Genomic DNA, 20,534 nt, shown 5'->3' with positions numbered 1-20,534 from the left:
ATATACATCCTGGAACCCTTGCCACCGGCGTCCTCTTTCTGTTCTGTTCTGCTACTTCTGTGAAGTCCATGTCCAAACAACAACGCAAGGGAAAGGCCCAAACTTCCAAAGCTACCCGTGGCACGAAAGGAGAGAATCCTCCATCTCCTGAGCATAACTATACATTTCCCGCGATTGCGCCGAAAGACTATCTGGAATGTCGTACTCTGCTTGATGATCAGATATTACTGATTGATGTTAGTCCCTCTTTCTCGTGTTGCGACACATGACGAATACAAATGCCTTGATTCCAGAATTTCCTAACCGCTGCGGAATGTAAACAATACATTCAATTTATCGATAACCTTCCTCTCGAGCTGACTCCACCCAAGAAACGAGGGGAAGCCGAACGCGTTAATTGTGAGTAGATACAGCCAGGCATCTGCCAATTCTGGTCGCTGACTTTCTCATCGACGTTGCTACTTAACCACTAGATCGATTCTCTATTCCCTCTGTGGACTTCGCTGAGCGGTTGCACTCGTTGTTCCAGCCATACGTCCTTTCTCTGCCTACTCCTTCTACTTGGCGCACAAGTGAATCCCACCACTCGCCCGTTGGCTGCAATTCCAATATTCGACTGTATAAATACAATCCAGGACAGCATTTCGGGTATGCCAACGTATCTTAACCTCCAGATATATAGCTAATGGACGTGACGGTACTTTGTGTGAAGACCACATTACGACGATTCGGTCAGAGATCCTGCAACCGGGCTCAAGTCTGAATGGACCATCCTGATGTATTTATCTGGCATTGAAGACGGTGTAGAAGGCGGAGAGGTAGGTAATGGACATAATGTATGGCATCAAGAATTGACGTAGGCAATGATAGACAATCTTCTATCTTGAGCAGAAAGGCAAAGCAAGGGAGGCCATTGCAGCTCCTCTCACTCGTGGCACTGCTCTTCTTCATAGGTCAGGCTACAATGCTCGCCGTCCATTCATACTACTCATTCGTTCAATAAAAGGCACGGCAGTGAGTGCTTGCTTCATGAAGGTTCCCCAGTTCGCAAGGGCACGAAGTATATCCTACGCTCTGATCTAATGTTCAAGTACTAGCTTAGACTAGGAGCCGGGCTTCGCTATGTGTACAATGAATATAAACGAATCCCAAATCTTTCTACGTCGCTCCCATCTCAACAACGAATGTACTTCGCCCTCCCCTAGGAAGTACAAGAGCCCTTTCTGCCCCATGAACTTGGTGTACATCCATACTCGGCGTAGAAACTTGCAAGTGACCGCCCGACAGAGGCAAGGCTTGCACAGATACCTTCGGTAACTCGAGTTCACCATGATGAAGTGCAATCAATGTGACTGGCGCTGTAAAAGACGAATCGTGCTGCACAAGAGTTCGCATGATGTACGGCGAGTGATGGGACGGCAAGGACTTGCCTTGGCTTCAAACTCTCCCCGCTTGGGGCCACTGAGTAACCAGTCACGAACCATCTCTTCTATGTCATACCGGAGGATATAGCTGCCTGTGAGGTTTTCGCTGGGGCCCCACCCAAAGGTTGTGCGAATAGTCACGAATGCAGATATAGGTTGGCCTGCATATAAAGGAGCTGTGCCGTGCGGTTTGGCGGATCCAGGCGTCGTCAGGCTGAGTTCTGCGGCGGCAACGATCTACGCAAAAGTGAGCAACGTTTTACAAAGTTGTTTCAAAGCTCACATTCATGGTTGGAACATCGACGGGAAGACCCATCTTTCTCCAGTTCGAAGGTGAGTCGATGTCGAAATTATGAGACGATAGGAGCTGATTAAACGTTAGAACGTGCGCTTGTCTCTTCCGCATCCAAGACGTACCTCAACAACTTCGGCATATGTATCTCCCAAGTCACTATCTTCGCGGGGAGGCACAACCAACTGACCAGTTATACAGTACCTTTCCACCCAAGACGAACTGCGACCTAATGACGTGATCACCTGCTCCTTTGCTGTAAGACGGCCAGACTCAGATTCATCAGCATGATTCGCGAAGACTGATTTGATGGCTTCATCTACGAGGAGCTCCACCTCTGATTTCCGGTTGTATCAAGTTAGAAAATGGCCATCAGTTGACACGTACCTTCACGGAGAAGTCTGTATTTGATTGTGAGGTGCATTATTTCGGGGACTAGATCACGTCGTGATCATGGGCACAAAGACTAAGATGAAGACTTACCAGAACCTGCGCCCAAATCGAGGTGGAACAAGAAATGAGCAGGTTGATTGGGGGTCACAGTCTTGGATGCATTCAAATGGAGGACTCTGATAAATGAAAATATTGGACCTACAACGACGGCTCCTCTGGAATGCGATGCCTTGACTATTTGCGCTGTGCCATCTGAGGGTACAAGATCGACAGAGAAAACCCGGACACTTTGTAGGGTAGTCGCTGATATCGTGAACTTGGAGAATAACCTATACGATGTTTAGAACCATGTTATATAGGCAATAGAAAACTCGCCTCGTCCCGCGGAAGAAGTCTTGAACATTGATGACCAAAGGTAATGATGTGACCATCGAATTAGACCCATGCATTGTTCTCTGAACAGTAGGTTCAGATGATGTCACGTAATCTACGCCAATGGTGACCCTCTATCCTCGTCAATGAAAGAGATCAGGTTACTAGCAAAGGGCTCACAATGGTATCTGAGCCGGTAGTAGTTGAATAAGGGATAAGGAATTCAATCTCGGTGTCTTCAGGAACGTCAGCCACGGTAATCGTGTCCTTCGTCAGTATTGGGGGAGTTGTAGGTACTGTCAAGGAGGATATTGTCAGAGGAACCAAAAATCGACTGCCGGTGACTGACTGGAACCTGGTATGGAAGTCTCCTGACAACGTAGACCAACACCACCAACGCCTGTTATCTTTAAGGTCGCTTGTTTTATGTTGTTTCGACCAGTAGAAAGGATTACGAGGGCTTGGGATGTTTCACCTAGTTTGACTAGAGGAACGGCATATTAGGCAGGGGATGGAGGCATACTTCGGATATGACTGACCCTCTTTTGGGTGAGCTAATTGAACACTCAAAGCTCGGTGATCGAGAGGTATTCGTATAGGAACAGGATTATACTGATCGTTGGCTGAGGCCTTGGATGATTTCGCCGTTGTCTTCTTATGGAGCCATTGCAACACAAGTCCTGATATTCGAAGTTCGGTGAAGTCGAGAAGATACATGCCTGGCGATGCACTCTGAAGGGAAGTTAGTCAATGTGTCCGCAACCGAAAGGCGTCTTCCTTACAGGAGAAAAAAGTGTCAGAGCAGTTTCCCCAGAAATTGCACTCTCAACGTCCGCAGTGAATCGGTAACTTTCCCCATCACGCCCCGCAAGTACTGCAACTATCTCACTAGATGGAAGGGCCTATCATCGTTGCATTTTTAGCAGTCGGCGAAAGCACTGATAGTAGGACTTACACAAGGTAACCTGTTGCGAATCACGACGTCAAGGAAAGCGCCATCTTTTGAGCCTACGACTCGTGCGTCCCCCACGGTTTTGACCTGTATGCTTGGGTGATCAGGATATACCAATTCTAGAAACAACGATGAGCCATTGGACGTATGGACGACTCCCCAACTTACCTGGGTCGAGTTGTGAGGCCACCTTTTGGACAGACTCTAATAGATCATCGATCTGAGATTTAACATCTCCTTGAAAGTCTACCAAGGACATCCCTAATTCATCGATACACAGCTTCATAAACGATAACACCAAACTGACCCACTCCCTACTATCGGGGATTGGGCCTTTGGAGTAAGCATGAAGGGCACGACAAAGCATAAAGGCCTCCAAAGACGTCCACATGTGAGGAGCATAATGTGACGGTAATGAAGCGAATGTCGTTTGCGCGGCATCGAGCCTTCCCCGATATCTGCGTAGTGTCAAGAGTACAGATCATATAAACTTTGGAGGTAAACACACAGATCTAATGCCGCCAAAGAGCCATGGAGCTTCAAAGCAAACTTGCGTCTACCTGCTTTTGCGTACAGATCAATAGCACGGTTGGTGGTGTCGATATAGTTGCGATCGAATACATCCCGTGTGTTAACACCTGCAAGAAGGTCCTTGTTGCTGATGGAGAGTTTGGAGAGATCGACGGCTACGCTAGATGAAGGGCCAGACGAGCTGCTGAACGGGGGTTCGGACGGAAGGTGGCCAACCGCCACGCCGATGGTACTGAGCTAATGTCGATTAGCATCAAGCAGGCATTGTACTCTAGTCTTCCTTACTTGATTTAGTGCGAGTTCAAGCAGTTCGCCTTTGCTGGCATTGTATACGGCTAGCTTTGCGCCTTCTAGAGTTTGATTGCTCGTCCAAGAGTCGCATTGTTCCACGACACTCAGACATGACGAGTATATCCAAGACTCTACGAAGAATTCCGGCAGGGGTGTCTGTTGCATGATTAATCGGTTTGTTTCTCGTATGCGCAGTAACGCACCTCGTGATCACGAAGTAGTCTCCCGAAGGTGCTTAGAAAAGATGTCACTGCCCTCCCAACATCGTTAATACGGCCAAGTTTCCAGAGGAGAGTACACTGGCGAGCAAGGATATACGTCCGCAGGTCGAACACAGATATAGTATTTGCGAGAATTAGATCGCGGTAGGGCTTTTTGTCAGTCGAAAGTAAGGGCAAGGAGTCATCGCGAGGGCTAGGTTGGATGAATGTGCCGAACCAAGAAGCATTCTTTTCCTTCAGAACTTGCTGAAACGACGATTCTAACTCTGCGTATTGCATGTAGGCATCCTCATAGAGACTGAGGCCCTGAATTGAGCTCGCGAGACTTTCCTAGCACCCTGGTTAGCAACTGGCCTCGCTAGGAAAGAAAAGACCACCTACCTTCAGGATGAAGAAGGTACAGAAATTCCACCCAGGCATGGCACGCTGGCTTTCGGATCGCCTGACGTCCTCCTCTCGCTGATTGACGGCGGACTCAAATGCAGTAATTAGTCCGTCTTTTGTTTTGCTCATCAAATCGGCCCAGACTGCGGGATTCTCCTGGAGGGCAGACCACACCATTTGGACGCATCTAAATTCGGGTATGAACACATAAAGTGAACGGCGCGAAGAGGGCAATCACCTGTCCCTCTTCTCAGCGTTGAAGTCGGTCTTGATGCGTTCAAACACGGAATACTTCATCTGAAAGAAATTCCCTCCAGCAGTCCTCGCGTCAGGTCGGACAACGTGCAAAATGAGCCATTCTTGATGCTTCCTCGATGCCACGACACTATGCCAGTCCTTTATTTGCTTCTTAATCGTGTTCTTATACGAGTCGAAGTCCGTGTCCTTCGCGACCAACGGTTACTCAAACGCAACACTCAGTGACTGAGATTGACGGACCTCACATGCGACGATGTATATATTGAGAAGTGGCTTCTCAAGCAGCGTGGCAGGTACTTGAGAGGTGTGCTCATCATGTAAAGAATCGAAGGCGACCAGGTTAAGGTCTAACTCCTGAATGGTTTTGATAGACCTGGAAGGCGATTTCCAATGTAAATTGCGAAGAGGGAATTGAGAGACCAAGGCAGATCGTATTTGCTTCCAGCTCTCAGATGCCAGGTACGCATTGGGGGCATGGTACGATACTAGGACGCGCTCACCAGACATGGCGCGTCGAGGTGAAGGGGCGAAGGTAAGAGCAGTACATTAACATAAGCGCTCAAACTGAATTATTCGACTCGTCGCTGATGCATCCACAACTTCGCGCGATGAACTCAAAGGGCCAATGACAACAGTAATATATTCTGGGGTAAAGGAGAGGAAGGTAGATGTGTAACATACTTATGTGGGTTAGAGTAGCTTTATAGCGGATTTGCTGGTACCAGTGTCGCTTCCACGGTGTGCTCCCCCTCGCTTATACCTTTTAGATAGCCGTCCGCGTACTCATCCTGCGCTCCGATAGAGTTATATTGATCTCCAAATCCGCCGCAGTTATCCATCATGCATTGCTGCTTGAAGCCAACTTTCGACAAGTACGTTGCAAACTTGAGCGCAGTATCATAACCATCCCGGTACCCCGTCTGGAATGGGATGGAGCCGTTCTGGGAGCTTGGAGGCTCACGTTGGTGTAGATGGCGATGGTGAATGGATGCTTGACGACGACGAAAGGTGCCATTCTCTCGTCGAACCCCAGCGGCGGAGGTACGGAGGGAAGATGAGTCTTGAGGGTCCGAAGATATTGGGCCGGGAGCAGCGCCAGCAAGGGGTTTGACTAGTAGTCGCACGCCGTCTAGGGTCTTGGTAGCTGCGTTTGGATACGAGTGAAAACTAGGTGGAAGCATGTTGCCCACAGCGGACTTGAAACACCAGCCCGGATCGGTTTGGCATCCTTCTTTCATGTAAGCTAGGTAGGAGGCCTGCGTGAGTTCCAGTTAGATCGCTTTTTCCAGAAGACGTACACCAGAATGTCCAGCCAGCAGTATTGGCCCCATAAGTCTCCATCTGGCGAGTGCAGAACTCCTTTTGCGAAGCCTCTGGGTCGTTTTCCTTCTTCACGCTTTGACTGGATAGAGCACAAGACCATTCACCGATGATGAGATTTCCCCTTTGCTGTGACGAGTGTGCGGCGAGGTTAGCCGCGATCGAACTACCGACGTCTTGAGTATGACCAGATGCCGACTCAGTGTTATCTTTGTCCGTAAAAACGAAGTAAGAGTGATGATCAACCACAACGAAATCCTGTCGATGCGAGTTGTATTCAGAGTACTTGGCGAGGTTGAAGGCGTCGTGTATGTACTTTGGGATGGAGCAGTTCATGGCCGCCATGGCTTCGTCATCTAAAAAAGCGATGATGATGGGGTTAATCCAGAGAGAGATGACTTACAAAACGCGGCTAGCATTTCGTGTTCCTTAGGTTCGTTGAGTATCTGTATGCCTACTATGTGGTTGATATTGCACAGTTGCTGAGCTATGTATTGCAAGACCTTGATGGTCTTCTCCCTATTGTCGGAGTCGAACAGCTGGGCTTTGTGATCAGAGACTCCAGAGTGGGATTCTCCGTTTTGACTGCCAGGTGCGCCATGAAGATCAACCAGTACACCGATGCCGGACTATGATGCAAACAATAAGAACGAGGGGATACTGTCAGGCCTGTATTCTCACCGCGCCAGCCCATTTAATAGCCTGGAGAACCCTGCTCCACGAATTTGTATAGACATCAGCAACCGATTCGAAGAGAGTTCCCTTGCAGAATTCAGGACCTAGGCTCCAGTACCCGATTGGCAACCGCACGGTGTTGATGCCAATGCCAGCTAGATAGGCGAAATCAGCAGGGCCAATGAAGGTGTCCCAGTGTTTTTCTAGAAGAGCGCGCGCAGAAGCCTTAGATCCCCAGCCAGAAGCGATATCGTATTCAGATTCCTTGTTGCCAGAAGCACAATCAAACATCGTAGTGGGCTGCATCCAGTTCTCGTGGACAAACCTTGAACACAATAAGTACTACATTCGACAAAGCAAGGTAAATCTTACCAAGAGCCAAGATTCACGCCTTGCTGTTGCCTATATCGAAAAATGTTGGCCTCTTCTTGGTTAAACGCCGGAAAGTGTATATTTGGTTCAGGTGCTGCAATGTACGGTTCCACATAACATTGATCATGGGCTTGATTAGCATGAAAGAAAGTGTCATTTTGATGAGTGTTCATTGTGGGCGAATCCATGGATAGTTGTTGAGGAGAAGGAGCTCCGAAGACCTGCTTCTGACTGGCAGGAACTAGCCCAAGCATAGCAAGAGTCGTCGATAGCGAACTAGTAGCAACCATTGTACAATTCGGCTCGATGAGAGTGGTTTCCAGAGACGAGGAGGAGAACTGAGCTAGGCGGGTCGAAGTATACTGAAATCGAAGCTGAACTTGGACGTAAGAAGGGAAGATGTGTTATGAGGGGCGGAGGCTGAATTTCCGTTCTTTATTCCAAGTGGCGTTACGTAACGAGTATTTCTTGGCCATGAACATTTACCGACCGTTGGCGAGCACTCATCCTCAGTTCACTGTCTTGGAATTCCCTGGATTCAAGGAATATCGAGTTGAAAATTGGAGACTGTCGCGAAATGGAACTGGCAAGATTATACACGCTACATCGGGTCTGACATGGCGTGAGGCCTGCCACGCCTTCATCCTCACATACATTTGGCCGAAGGTGCGTTCAGTTCCTGGCGTTAGTCTTGCGATGATACACTGATATTCTCGTAGACTTCAGGGAGTACCTTAGCGACCATATTTATTGTCCTGTGTTGTATTTGGATCATTTATAGCAAATGCACTCAAGTTCTCTATGGTGGCTGAATTTCGTCTTTACCCTCTGCTGACAATGTTTGATTGCTGCCTCTTTTTCGCTTTCAGAATCAGTAATTGTAATGCCGTCGCATGGGATTCAACTAGAAACACACCGCGGTCTTCCTCCTCTCCGCCTTGCAGTGTCGCGACGATTCATTCCGTTCTCCACTCTACAAGACATATTTATCCACGAAGGCCTGAAGAGATGGGACGTTCGCTTTTACCTCGCTGCGCTGCGGCATGTCGGAAATGGTCACCTCAACATTGATGTCTGCTTTCCTGTGAGTTGTATCCACCGAGCACGGGTGTCGCTTGCTTATACGCCCACCAGAATGTGTTACCGTATTTTCCCGTCCTTCTCTTGACCTACCAAGGCATACAGGAGATCCTTGATACCAAACCTCGGGAATAGGAACGGCATATATCCTATATATTAATCTACACGTACTGTATACATCCAATCATATAGTTTGGCATAGAGAGCATAAGCACAAGTCTATTCAGCAGATTTGTAGCCCCCTTCACTTTCGTATGCGCTCAATAAATCATCATAACCTTCGTCATCACCCTCTTCAGCTGCACTATCGCGTTCCTTGCGATGAATGTCCTTGTCCGTCGAAGTTTTACGACCACGAGAGCCCGTAGACACCTTGCGAACGCGAGTTTCCGGTATCTCAGCTGAGAGTTTACGAGGTCGCGGCTCAACAAGTTCTCCAGAGACTTTGCGCATTCGCCTAGGTGAACGAGGCGACACTGACACAGGGGAAACGGGCTTATACCCAGGTTCAAAGTTGGATGCTTTAGGTGTAGACGCCAAGTCGTGTTCTGTTGGCCACTCCACCACAAGGCTGTTTGGGCTAGAGCCTCTTCGTTCAGTGGGTTCTTGTAAACGTAAATTTCCTGGTCGGGCTGACCGTCGACTCTTTACGCGGTTACTCCTCGGTATTGCAGGCGTTGATGAGGAGTCTGAGGTCTGATCCATGAATGCTGATGGGGGTGGAGTTTTCTTCCGTATGATTCTCCTCGTTGGTTGGTCAAATTGGACGACGTGTTCCTCTATGGGGGCAGCCCCGTTGTCAAAGTCATCCACGACAGAAATCATGGCGGTATCCCCAGACGTCGAGGCCGGGGTCTTCGGGGCAGACGTTGCAGTCGGTGAATCCACTTGAGTCCAACCGTGATGTTCTGCTGAAGGAATTCCAGTCGCTAAGGGAGGGCTAGTGACGCCTCTATCAGAGGCGGAAGAATATCCCGAAGGCGGAGGGCCGAGGATACGAGAGCCAGGGGCCATGGGAGACACTGACTTGCGATTCAGCGGTACAACACGACTAAGTGTATCTGAATCCCATCCATTACTTCGTTCCTGAGTATGCAGACGACCGAAGCCCTCTGCCGGCGACAAGGAGAAGGATGATATAGACGACTGCGAATCCCGATGCAGATGTCTAGCGGCTTCAAGTCCTGGGCGGAATTCGGGTGCAGGAGTACTCGTGGTAGATCGAGGAATACGAGGGGAAGCTGTTACTACGGAAGACGAACCAAGTAGCAGGGGCCGTGGACCTGACTTTCGGGGAGGATCAGGGGAACCACTCGTCAAAGCCATCAATGATGCTTGCAATCGCTGCCCCCTGCCGATACTTTCGGAGTCAGTGTTTTCGGGGCTGTTGGGCAGAGAGAGTAGAGGGCTTTTGCGAGAATGCGGGAGGAAACTGTCTCTCGGCTGGCGAAAGAAGGCAGGCCGAGGGGGAGGAGAATAAACTGTCGCCGCTGGAGGTAATGATCCGCGCCTTGACTCGTCGACGCGGGGAGGAGGCATCTCCGGTGGTTCGCTTGACGAACTCCCGCTCAACGCTGAATTAGGCGACAGGAAGGGGCTACTTGGTGTACTCCGTGATCCCCAAGAACCCAACAGGCTTTTGGCTCTCCAGTTGCTGCTGACCTTTGATAGCGTTGCGACTGTATCAGAATCCTTAAGTTTCTCTGCGTATTTCCAGAATCCTGATGAGCCAGTAGGACTCGTTGGCGTATCTGGACCGACACTTGAAGGATGTGTAGACTCCGTATCATGGGCTGAATCCAAGGGAGATGGAGGCGGGACCGGCGACGGAGGGGGTTCCATGGACGACTGGTTCGTGATACCTCTCCACACTGTGGTAGCCAAGCGAGATGTAATACCTTCCTGTGCAGGAGGTTCGTCCCGCGAAGGCCTCTCGGTGGCGTTGCCATCGTCCTCCGAAGAGCTTTCCTCTTCACTAGTTTCCTGCAGTTCCTCTGGCGAAGGCGACCGTTCTGGCGACTCATTAGGAGATGAAACCTGGTTGGTGAAGCCCTTCCACATGGACACCCGTAATCGTTCACCGAGGGTGAGACTTTCCGACTTGACCGCTTTCGTTTCTTCTATCCGCCTTTTCGACAGCTCAGCGGCAGTCTGCAAGATCCTCTCTATGCCTCCAGCCGCCTCGATAGGATAGTTCTGTAGGAGTGAAACACCATCGCGAAAGGCATCCTCAAACTCCCATGCTCGTGGAAGTGGTGGAGGCGGGATCGCATCACTTTCATCGCCCCACAAACCCGGGTGGTCGACTCCCTTACCAAGGCTAGAAGATATCATCAATACAACCGTGTAACATAAGTGACAGGAGCCGGCGTACTGGAAGAGGGGCTTCCTGGCCCTGATTAGCATTGCCGTACATATGTCCAGTAAATGTTCGATCTTGGGGTTCGCTTGCTTGTCTCTCATCGCGCAGGCGAACAAAGCATCCCAAACGAGTATGAAAGAGGACAGAGGCAGTGTTTGTGTTAGGATCGGAGCCAGCCATCGACTTCACGGGAAGGTTAAGAAATGGGGTGAATGTAAATAAAGAAAACCTACTAGGAATAATGCGGGAGTGCAGGATCCAGTCCTTTCGCGTTCTACAATAACGTCAATCAAATACGCGACACTTAACGTACCGACAAGACGCACCAGAGTGTCAGACAAATCCTGGTCAGCCCACGTAAGCCTCTCGCTCAGCCTTTTTGTCCATACACGACCGCCTTCCTCGTCCTCCAACTCCGAGAACTCGCCTAGCATCGCTTCGAACAGCCAGAAGGTATCGGCCTCAATATGAGGGACGTCCCGAGGCTCCACCTCGAAACACATAACCGCATACATTGGTACCAGAAGCGACGGGACGTAGGGAGACCGTGTGCCGGGGTTGATACTACAGTGAAGGTACAGCAGGCGGAGAAGTGCTGACGCGTGTTTAGGATGAACGTCCGCGATCCCGATCGGCTTTGAGGGTAGCAACGTCGTCGAGCGACTTATCCAAGATTCGGCAGAGTCATGAGTGGACATCGAGGGTGAGTCGCTGGAGTCGTGCTCCAGTCGTATTTCTGGTGTTGACGGTACAACCTCCGCTGGACCAAGGAGCTTCACTAGGCGATCGTCCAACGCTGTAGCGCAGGAGATTTGTATATCCTCCGGGGCCGATGGATCGAGAGGACATCGTTCGACGTCTTCTGGGCCAGTCTCAAGCCCGGCAAATAAACCGGGAGCGACATAGAGCAAGTGTTTATGCACCATGAGTAGAAGGGAGTCGGAAGAGTTGGGAGGTGTTAAGGGGGGCGGTGATCCTACTATTGGAGGTAAGAGTCTGCGTATCAAATCCTACAATGGTGTTAGCACGCGTATTGATGGAACTCAGTACGCATACATAATAACTTTCACGGTACTTTTGATGTTCTGTTGACCACGAAGATTTGACGACGGGTAGGAACCCAAGAAGGAGCCTATTGACACGTTAGGGAGAGCGATGAAAGGCATAGCACGCTACTAACTTCCATAGGCGCGGACGAAGCCAGACAGGCTCATCGGGGATACCTTGTCGTGATACACGTGAACGGTCGTAGGGAGACAAGTAATGATGCGACCCACCATGCATGCACAGCTTGCGCAACCTGGGAAGGTCAACAACCGGTGTCAACTCAGGATCCATGATTTCTGACAAGGGATCCACACTGAGGAGCATGAGCTCTTGCACGGCTAGAAGCTGAACAGAGTACATACGTGTCCTGTCGACGCAAGTCTGGTTCCCAGTTAATGCGATATATCTTGGCTATATTCAGAAGGTAATCATCCAGCTTCGCGGCAGATGGGGGCGGGGTCGACAGGGCAGATACGACCTATAGACGTTAGACGTCTTAAGGGGGTCATATACACGATGGAATCTATCACATACCTTTGGTGGGACATAATTGTCGCGATTACCAGCCACCGCGCGCGCGAAGTCAGGCCCGAGCCGTTGTATGAGGATATCCCGTACGGTGTTGAGCTCTGACACGTAGTAAGTAAATCGTCGCGGGGGTATTCCAAGCTACACACCTTTGGATTCTGTATGTGGTGCCGCGAATATTATGGAAGACGCCGCCTCCGTAACAATGGGACTAGGCGAAGGACTTTTACCATCTGGTGGGGAAGCAACCCCGTAGCCCTGCTCCAGCTGGCCGAAATGCTCCAATAGCATCCCTACATACATCTCGAGGAGCTCTAGTAGATCCCCCTTTGAGTCTTCCAGAATGGCGTTCTGTGCCTTAGCTCGGGCCAGCCCAACGTTGTCTTGCTGCAACAAAGTAGCAATATCCCGTCGTGTAATTTGACTCTGGGCATCTTTTCGGTCTTGAATTTGACCTAGTTTCTGGCTCGTGAGGCGTAGCAAAGTCTGTGGACGTTAGCGAGCGGACCAAAGTCTTGGTAGCGGCGGAACCAACCTTAACACTTGGTGCATCCCAGGCGGGGTCGTCCATGGAAGTATGGTGGAAACGGAAAGAAAGATGGCGGCGGGTACGGCCAGGATCAGATGTAGCCGATGGGTCGGACAATAAGGAGGGCCGCTAACGGGCGGGGTGGTGGAAAGTTACAACGACGTTGGGTGAAATTCTTGAACACCATCTAACATTACATGGCGTTGGTTGGCTTCACGTGGTTGTCGGATTATTTATAGGACTGCCTCTGGCAAAGTTCCATCGCGCTAACGGATAACGCCAAGACGCGGCAGTGCTGCAAATGTAATGATTGTACAATGTTCTACGGCTACAAGAAAGTCTGTTGATACAAATTCGTCTAAGAAAAATAGAAATCGGGGAGCCGTTTAGACAGCCTGGTTGATCTCCGTGTGCTTGTGCTAAACCTCGATTTTTCGGCACTTCCAGACTCCACGTCACTTGAAATGGACGATCTTTGCACGGAGTCCCTATGCACGGCGGGGAGAGGGTACTTCAGCGTGAGTTGTGTAGATGTTCGGTCAACTTCGGTTGTGACCGAGGGTGTTTCAATGTCTTCCTCCAGCTTAGCGCGTGCACGACGGCGTGAAACCACGTATGCGAGCCCCGACATGTAGACTATCACTAGAAAACGACTTTATGTCAGTGTCTTTTCCACTTTGGACCTGGTTAAATGACGTACAAAGAACCGGGATGATCCAGCTCGCAACGAGTAGATACAAGTTCAGCAACTTGCAAACACCCTCTTGATCGGGGGCTAAGGGATTTCGTGTCAAAATCTATTTACAAAGGATTGGAGGATGCAATGAACTCACTACGATCGGGGCATTGAATTCTTGGATTCCAATAGGAGAACATCACCGCAAATCCTACGTCGGCGATGAGATACCGTTGCCGTTAGTAAACGGGCATAGCTCACCTATGTGGCATAAAGAGAGCAATAGGAACCTTGCGGCGTCAAGCCACGGCCGAAACTCCCGTAACATCCTGTCATAGCCACGATTAATCCGCTGGGAATGGGCGATGCAGGAAGCAAACGTACATGATTGGAAGCATTATTATCGTGATAACATTGATCAAGAGAAACACGACCAGGAAGGACCCTATATGGCTATGAGCGAGAATGCTTAAGAATCGGGAAATACAACACACTGTCAGTGGTGCCCGAAACCTCCCATTGAAGAAATATATCCAAGGACAGCAACAAGATCCAAAGAAAGCTGAGGCCGATAATACATGCTAGACACTATGGTCAGCAGCCAAAAAACGGACAAGACGAGCAAAACTCACAGAAAAGAAGGGTCCTTAACTTCACGAACAACGGCGAGAAAGCTTCCATGATTTTAGGACCAGCCTTGACGAGAAAAGTTGAAGGATATGGGTTGAAGAAACTGAAAGGCCCGTCCACCAGGAAGAGAGAAAGCGGCTACCTCCCAGAGGTTGAGATGGAGACTGAGCTAAAGCCAGTGGCCTGAGAACCATTGTGCGCCAGAACAATGCCCTGTGTGCTTTGTATCGAAGTGACCCTTCTGTGAAGTGAACAAGGCCGTAATTGTTCCCTATTTTGGCTTGTTTGCAACCAAAGGCGACGCCCGCACAAGCTTCCGAACTAAGCTTCATGATCGGCGCTAATACGTATCCTCTTATGGAACTTCGACTATCACTGCCTGTTGTCAGGAAAGGTGTAGCATGCTGCTCAATTATCGTCAATGCGTGAGCTCTGAATCGAAATATTGGAATAAAGAAACTGACCCACGGTGCAGCCTCTTCGCAGGCGGGATATTCATATTCCCCATCATCTCACCGGCTCTGGTGTCTCATTTGAAATTGACGCAGCCTCAACTGACTACAATCGTCCTGGCGTAAGTCAACTTCGAAACCACACATATACTACGATCTGAAATGTGCGCGTGCGCACAGCGGTATGGTTGGACAATATCCCTTCTCGGTCCTCGTTGGCTACATGATTGATTATTATGGGCCGGCCGCCTGCTCTCTCGTCGCCTCGGTTATGTTCTCAGCTGCTTTCTCGTGTTTCTCCCATGAAATATCAATGGCGCCTGACGACGTCAACGTCTTTTCATCCGCCACATTCTACAAACTCACGCTCTATTTCTTCGTCGCCGGCTTGGGCACGGTGTTCTCGTCAGTGTCTTCACTGGCTCGATAGAGCACATAGCTTATATTATCTCGGCGCTCGCAGGTACTTCTCGTTGCTCTTCTCAGCGGCCCAGTGTTTTCCTAATCACCCAGGGATTGCATCTGGGCTGAGCACGGCCGTTTTCGGCCTATCCCCCCTATTTTTGTCGCTCCTTGCATCCAATCTCTTCACCACTGCATCCGGATTGCAGGTTATTCCGTTTCTGCGATTTCTGGCTATTTGCACTGGGGTCGTGCACCTCTGCGGTTTTGTTACCCTGAGAATTCCCAAGCCAACGCCCGTACCACTAGCTCAACCGAGTGAACACACGCCACTACTTCAATCGGCCCCAGGTGAACCAGGGACTCAGCAGCAGCCTCGCGACGACAGTCTCCTGGGCCTCCTTTCTGATCGATTCTTCTGGATACTATTCCTCGCTTGTGTCCTAACACTCGGTTACGTGCGTCCATTCTCCCTGATCTTTCATTACAGTTCATCCTACATACCATTTTCAACAGTGTGAAATGATCATCTCTAACATTGGCACCATCGTTCTTTCGGTTTCGAAATCGACGGTCCACAGTCAAGAATCAATGGAAGCGATAGCTTCACAACAAGTTCGCTTGATCTCCTTCTCGAATACGGCATCGAGAATCGTGGTAGGGCCCCTGGCTGATTTCATTTCGCCAGTTGCTTCTCACTTGCCTTCGGGTCTTCGCGCCCTTCCGAGTCACCATTTCATTAGCAGGGTCGCATTCATATCGGTGCCCACTGCGTTGCTTGTCATCAGCAGTCTGGTCATGATCTTCACCATTGATGAACCACAGAAAATATGGATACTTAGGTAAAGAGGAAGAACTATGAAATATTTTCGGGGCGCCATATTAACTTGGTATCAAATCCATAGCGCCGGCATCGGGATGTCGTATGGTACCATCTTCACATTGTTGTAAGTGAGCGTCTCTGCCTTCAATGGAGTAACGTCGAACCTTTGTAGACCGAGCATCCTATCCGCAATATGGGGCGTACCCTCACTAGGTCGCAACTTCGGGGCCCTCACATACGCTCCCTTCATCGGCACACCCATTTTCTCTTACTTATACGCCTTCGTGTCAGCAAAGCAAAGCGTAGGCGGCGGGCTATGCATCGGCACTTCGTGCTGGATTCCAACATTCTGGACTAGCTTCGTGTCTCTTTCAGTCGCTCTACTTGCGACATTGTATTTATGGAAAGCTTGGAAAGGACATCTATGAGGATACGTCATGTTGTGCTGTAGTTATTTTCATTCCTTGGCCCGTTTATTTGTGAAGCAAAAAGCGTCACCTGTGCGATTCGAACACACGCGGGCAAAGCCCAACCGCTAAGCTAAGGAGGTGGCTCCATTAGCAGGCGATCCCGTTAACCACTCCGGCAAAGTGACCAGAGGGACGAGGACCACGAAGTATACAACTCGAGAATCACAAGCATGCCATCGCCTCACTAATTCTACAATTAATTTGATTCTTCAATTCGCATTCGTGAACTCGTCCATGTAAGCTACCAGTTGATCTACTTGATCTTCTGTGATGGCGTTGTATAGTGATGCCCGAACTCCTGTTAAGGATGTCAGTTCGCTAAGCGAATGGGGATTGCAACAATAGAACAAACCTCCAACTGAACGATGTCCTTTCAATTCATGCAGCCCCTTCGCTTCGGCTCCAGAGATGAATTTACTGAGGGCATCGGGACCACCGACGATGTCAAACACGACATTCATCCAACTACGCCCGCCGCCTTCCTTGACTTTGGATTGCATGACACCCTTTGCTTCACCCCGTTTCAACGCGGCGTAGACTTTCTCAGCCTTTCGTCTGTTGACGTCTTCGTAATACGGCATTCCGCCGTTCTCCTTCATCCTTTCGAGGACTAGTCCAGCAATGTAGATAGGTAATACTGAAGGAGTGTTATACAAGCTCTTGGCGTCTGCCAATACCTTGTACGACATTGACAACGGCACAGGGACGGCGCCGAGTTTCGCAGCAGCATCTACATCGACGAGGCAGTCCTGACGAACGATGAGGATAGTAAGCCCCGCTGGGCCAATGTTTTTCTGTGCTCCGGCGTAGATCACCGCGTGGTCTGCGAGACGCGGGATGGGGCGACTCATAAACGAGGACGAGTAATCCGCCACCAGCGGCAGCAAAGTGCCCTGCGGAAACAACTCGAAGGGGAACGACGTCTGGTCCCCTTCTTCGTACCCGAACTGCACGCCATCCACAGTTTCGTTTTCGCAGTAGTAGATCAACGCAGGATCGGGTGAGAAAGAGTAGCGGTCATGAGTGGGGATGTTGTCAAATGATTTCCCATCCTTTGAGTAAGGACGAGAATCGACGGCGATGTTAACTGTGCCCCCTCCGAGCCGCTTCGCTTCATCTGCACCTTTCTTGCTCCAGGACCCTGTGATCACATAGTCCAGGTGGCGCTCCGCGTCGGTTAGATCAGGATGCAGCAGACGGTGTCGGGCCAGTAAATTCAAGACGACGGCGGAAAATTGGCCAGTGCCGCCGCCTTGAGTGAACAGAATTGAATGAGTGGCTGGCACATCGAGTTGTGTACGGATTAACGACTCAAGGCTGGTCAGAAATCCTGTGAAGGCCTTCGACCGATGGGAAATTTCAGCTACACCGATCCCTGTGCCATGGAAGTTGAGCAAGCCCTTGGCTGCTTCTTCGAGGACCGATTGTGGGAGGGCAGATGGGCCAGCTCCGAAGTTTATAACTCTAGTCATGAAGGTTGCTGATAAGATTCGTGACTCGTGAGGAGAACTGGTGAGGTTCTCCACCGTTCATAGTAGCGCCCAAGGATTTACCCTGGGTTACCCCATGCAGCCCTCACGCTCCCATTACAGGCAATATTTGTCTGCAAACTTCAGGGGCTCACAAAGGCTCACGCTCCGAATTCCTCGCCGTCGACGGGAGCGGGAGTCCCACCAGCGAAGCGCAGTACACAGCGACAGGACCGTAACTGCTGGTAAAATGTTCCTCCGTAATGAATGATTTATGCAAGAGTTCGTTGCCTGGAAGCCTCAATGGTCCCAACCAACCTTTTTTTTCGAAAGCGGAATTGACAGCATTGAGGACTCTTATCAGTCAATTTGTCGAAAGAGAGAAAGTCGTATCCCAGGGCCAGAACCTCTTTCATCCGACCGTCTTTCAGGTTTAGAATGAATTATCAAATTTAGCCGACCAACCGATGGGTCCCCAGGTCAGTATTCTTGTCTACCGCGTTTGTGCCGCTCGCTGAATGATATGATCTACTTAGGCAATATTTTCACCGTTGCAGGAGCCTTGTTTGAGGGACTCGATGCTTAGCAAAACCATGCTGCCATGCATGATCGTACGCACGCGCGCCGCGTCGAGCTGGCGCGAGTTCTCTATATTCCGTACATGTGCACCGGCACCTCCAACACCACGACGTCGCTCCAAAGAGCTGTATGGCCGCCAAGCACTCGAAGGGGTACCGGCCGCGAAGCCTCTTGACGATTGGAAACTACTCTCCTCTTGTTGCACCCAAGAAGGATCCCCGCTAGCGCCAAGTCTTCTTAAGGCTTCTATCGAACTTCGGGAGATCTCGTTAATGAAGACCGCACATCTCGTGCATGGCGACTTTCGAGCGAATAACATCATGATTACGGTCGACGGCTGAACGTTCAGCATTAGCAATTGTGTGGCTTTCGACTGGGCAGGTGAAGCCGGCGTGGCGGAATACCTCGCAGGCAGGAATGAGGAAACCCGGTCATTACTTGGTTCTGCGGGCGACCCAAATTGATGATCGGGCCCTCTTCGATTCTTTGTGGCCGTCATTTCGTCTTCGTCGTACCCCCCTGCATGTATAAATATCTAAATTATGCTGAAATACGAACCCAAGGGAGTTAGACCACCAAGGTATAATTTCCACTGTCTCTGGTTTGGTTTGACGCCAAATATAGTTTTCATACAGTACTGCGACACTAGTTCATTACCCTCCGTGTTCTCAGTGTTGCGTCGCAACGCTCGCCGAGTCTTCCCAGCTGTCTTCGATCTCTCATAAGTATGGAATTAGGAAAAGTGTCTGTTGCAGTGCAAGCCGTTATATATAGGCGTATAGGAGTCGTGATTACATGGGCAATTATGGAAGCGTCAATGGAGCTAGCTACTAAATACTGGATAAATATACGTGGTCAGTGGCAGATGATGCGTGATAAGTAAGCTGGTAATGAAGACAATGAGGATTCAAGGATACGAGGTAGTCGAGACGTCAACGTCCGAAGCGTTGGAGATGATAAAATAACGTTACGTAGAAAAAATACAACAGGAGATTCGATAATGCGAATGCTGGGCGATTCAGAGCGATAACGTTAGATGGATGCAGTTTCTGGTAGTAAATGGCCTGTTGGCGATGATATCGTTGCAGTGATTGCGAAGGCGTGATGGGCAGTAAATGGTTGATTCGATTGACTGATCGTTGATTCGATGATATTCATTGTTCATTGCAGAGCAGGTGAGTGTGGCGACGGTGATTCGTCGTCGATGTCGCATAATAATACAGGCATGAGGTTGCGAAATTGGATCTGGTGATTAGGGGGAGCGCTACGCGTCGGCGTGATCGGGCGTGCATCGCGCAATGATGGGATGTCGATGTCAAGCAAATATGGGTGGTTTCGAGGCGGTTCGAGGGGGCTGGGGCGTGTCAAAGCTTTGCGTCGGCGGATGGGGCCGGGGCCGGCGGAAGGAAGGTCTACTTCCTGAGTGATCGGCTGGAACGGCAGATCGAGGGCATCAGTCGCGCTGAAATGCAGTGGTGGACGCGACGACGGAATGATGGGGCATTCGACGCAGCAACAGTGCGATCGGCTGTACGACGAGAAGAGCTGTCGACGAGGCGCCCTTCGAGCTGGTCGCTGTTTGGGGGCCTACGCGTTGTTAAGCGGCGTCTAGGGGAATAATACCTCAAACACCTACCCAAGTAGCGCGATGGGATTCTGTGTCGCGACGCGTGAGCTCGATGGGGGAGCCCAGCATAGGGGGTGGTGGTGTCGACTACGAAACGTGGTATTAGACCGGCTGAGCACAATGGGGGGCCAAAGCGACTCACAAGTGATAGGAGGGCCATTGGACGCGTAGGCTGGGGGGCAACAACGGTGGGCATTGTGGTGGTAGCGGAGATTGCAGAGGCGATACTAGATGATTGTATATGATATGTGACAGACTATATGAATGGGGGACTAAGGAAGGACGGCCATTGTACGGTCGATTAGGGGAAGGGAGAACAATGAGGGGAAGGTCGCGGTTAAGGACAGGGCTGATGCACGCTGCTTCCACGCCCAA

General features: G+C 50.2%; 9 protein-coding genes and 1 non-coding gene across 10 annotated transcripts; 3 read left to right on the top strand and 7 right to left on the bottom strand.

Annotated features, from left to right (window-relative positions):
- Positions 1–68: 68 nt before the first annotated feature.
- Positions 69–1,097, top strand: PC9H_000744 (uncharacterized protein; the record flags this gene model as incomplete). Its single annotated transcript, XM_036770398.1, has 6 exons — positions 69–236; positions 294–399; positions 474–648; positions 713–818; positions 871–953; positions 1,007–1,097. The coding sequence occupies 6 exons, from the start codon at positions 69–71 to the stop codon at positions 1,095–1,097; spliced, it is 729 nt and encodes a 242-aa protein (XP_036636243.1).
- A 61-nt stretch (positions 1,098–1,158) lies between these two features.
- Positions 1,159–5,625, bottom strand: PC9H_000743 (uncharacterized protein; the record flags this gene model as incomplete). Its single annotated transcript, XM_036770397.1, has 20 exons — positions 1,159–1,377; positions 1,431–1,661; positions 1,708–1,791; positions 1,842–2,053; positions 2,104–2,151; positions 2,200–2,260; positions 2,312–2,438; positions 2,485–2,615; positions 2,662–2,777; positions 2,831–2,965; positions 3,021–3,213; positions 3,264–3,383; positions 3,437–3,552; positions 3,602–3,891; positions 3,942–4,201; positions 4,250–4,411; positions 4,459–4,806; positions 4,858–5,047; positions 5,099–5,304; positions 5,359–5,625. 20 exons carry the CDS (start codon positions 5,623–5,625, stop codon positions 1,159–1,161), a joined length of 3,516 nt encoding a protein of 1,171 aa, XP_036636242.1.
- A 194-nt stretch (positions 5,626–5,819) lies between these two features.
- Positions 5,820–7,739, bottom strand: EXG3 (Glucan 1,3-beta-glucosidase 3; the record flags this gene model as incomplete). The annotated part of the gene is made up of 5 exons (XM_036770396.1): positions 5,820–6,361; positions 6,417–6,794; positions 6,842–7,067; positions 7,120–7,438; positions 7,486–7,739. The coding sequence occupies 5 exons, from the start codon at positions 7,737–7,739 to the stop codon at positions 5,820–5,822; spliced, it is 1,719 nt and encodes a 572-aa protein (XP_036636241.1).
- A 220-nt stretch (positions 7,740–7,959) lies between these two features.
- On the top strand, positions 7,960–8,700 carry PC9H_000741 (uncharacterized protein; the record flags this gene model as incomplete). The annotated part of the gene is made up of 4 exons (XM_036770395.1): positions 7,960–8,151; positions 8,205–8,289; positions 8,355–8,569; positions 8,620–8,700. 4 exons carry the CDS (start codon positions 7,960–7,962, stop codon positions 8,698–8,700), a joined length of 573 nt encoding a protein of 190 aa, XP_036636240.1.
- An 84-nt stretch (positions 8,701–8,784) lies between these two features.
- PC9H_000740 (uncharacterized protein) lies at positions 8,785–13,073 on the bottom strand (the record flags this gene model as incomplete). Its single annotated transcript, XM_036770394.1, has 11 exons — positions 8,785–10,885; positions 10,940–11,110; positions 11,161–11,201; positions 11,254–11,937; positions 11,984–12,059; positions 12,108–12,150; positions 12,205–12,287; positions 12,337–12,452; positions 12,509–12,603; positions 12,652–12,988; positions 13,038–13,073. 11 exons carry the CDS (start codon positions 13,071–13,073, stop codon positions 8,785–8,787), a joined length of 3,783 nt encoding a protein of 1,260 aa, XP_036636239.1.
- Positions 13,074–13,389: 316 nt separating this feature from the next.
- Positions 13,390–14,531, bottom strand: PC9H_000739 (uncharacterized protein; the record flags this gene model as incomplete). Its single annotated transcript, XM_036770393.1, has 8 exons — positions 13,390–13,673; positions 13,732–13,806; positions 13,865–13,918; positions 13,969–14,036; positions 14,092–14,152; positions 14,202–14,288; positions 14,340–14,475; positions 14,529–14,531. The coding sequence occupies 8 exons, from the start codon at positions 14,529–14,531 to the stop codon at positions 13,390–13,392; spliced, it is 768 nt and encodes a 255-aa protein (XP_036636238.1).
- A 136-nt stretch (positions 14,532–14,667) lies between these two features.
- On the top strand, positions 14,668–16,442 carry MCH1 (putative monocarboxylate transporter mch1; the record flags this gene model as incomplete). The annotated part of the gene is made up of 7 exons (XM_036770392.1): positions 14,668–14,762; positions 14,813–14,911; positions 14,970–15,194; positions 15,253–15,649; positions 15,708–16,033; positions 16,097–16,138; positions 16,187–16,442. 7 exons carry the CDS (start codon positions 14,668–14,670, stop codon positions 16,440–16,442), a joined length of 1,440 nt encoding a protein of 479 aa, XP_036636237.1.
- Positions 16,443–16,506: 64 nt separating this feature from the next.
- PC9H_000737 lies at positions 16,507–16,609 on the bottom strand. The gene has a single exon. It is a non-coding gene; the product is annotated as a tRNA-Ser (tRNA).
- An 84-nt stretch (positions 16,610–16,693) lies between these two features.
- Positions 16,694–17,956, bottom strand: SER1 (Phosphoserine transaminase; the record flags this gene model as incomplete). Its single annotated transcript, XM_036770391.1, has 2 exons — positions 16,694–16,782; positions 16,837–17,956. The coding sequence occupies 2 exons, from the start codon at positions 17,954–17,956 to the stop codon at positions 16,694–16,696; spliced, it is 1,209 nt and encodes a 402-aa protein (XP_036636236.1).
- A 1,737-nt stretch (positions 17,957–19,693) lies between these two features.
- On the bottom strand, positions 19,694–20,355 carry PC9H_000735 (uncharacterized protein; the record flags this gene model as incomplete). Its single annotated transcript, XM_036770390.1, has 3 exons — positions 19,694–20,119; positions 20,169–20,246; positions 20,302–20,355. 3 exons carry the CDS (start codon positions 20,353–20,355, stop codon positions 19,694–19,696), a joined length of 558 nt encoding a protein of 185 aa, XP_036636235.1.
- Positions 20,356–20,534: the final 179 nt, after the last annotated feature.

The sequence above is a fragment of the Pleurotus ostreatus genome (genome assembly GCF_014466165.1).
Source record: "Pleurotus ostreatus strain PC9 chromosome Unknown scaffold_1, whole genome shotgun sequence".
Taxonomy (NCBI): Eukaryota; Fungi; Basidiomycota; class Agaricomycetes; order Agaricales; family Pleurotaceae; genus Pleurotus; species Pleurotus ostreatus.
The sequence above is the reverse complement of the archived record's forward strand: the minus strand, read 5'-3'. Positions and strand labels throughout refer to the sequence as shown.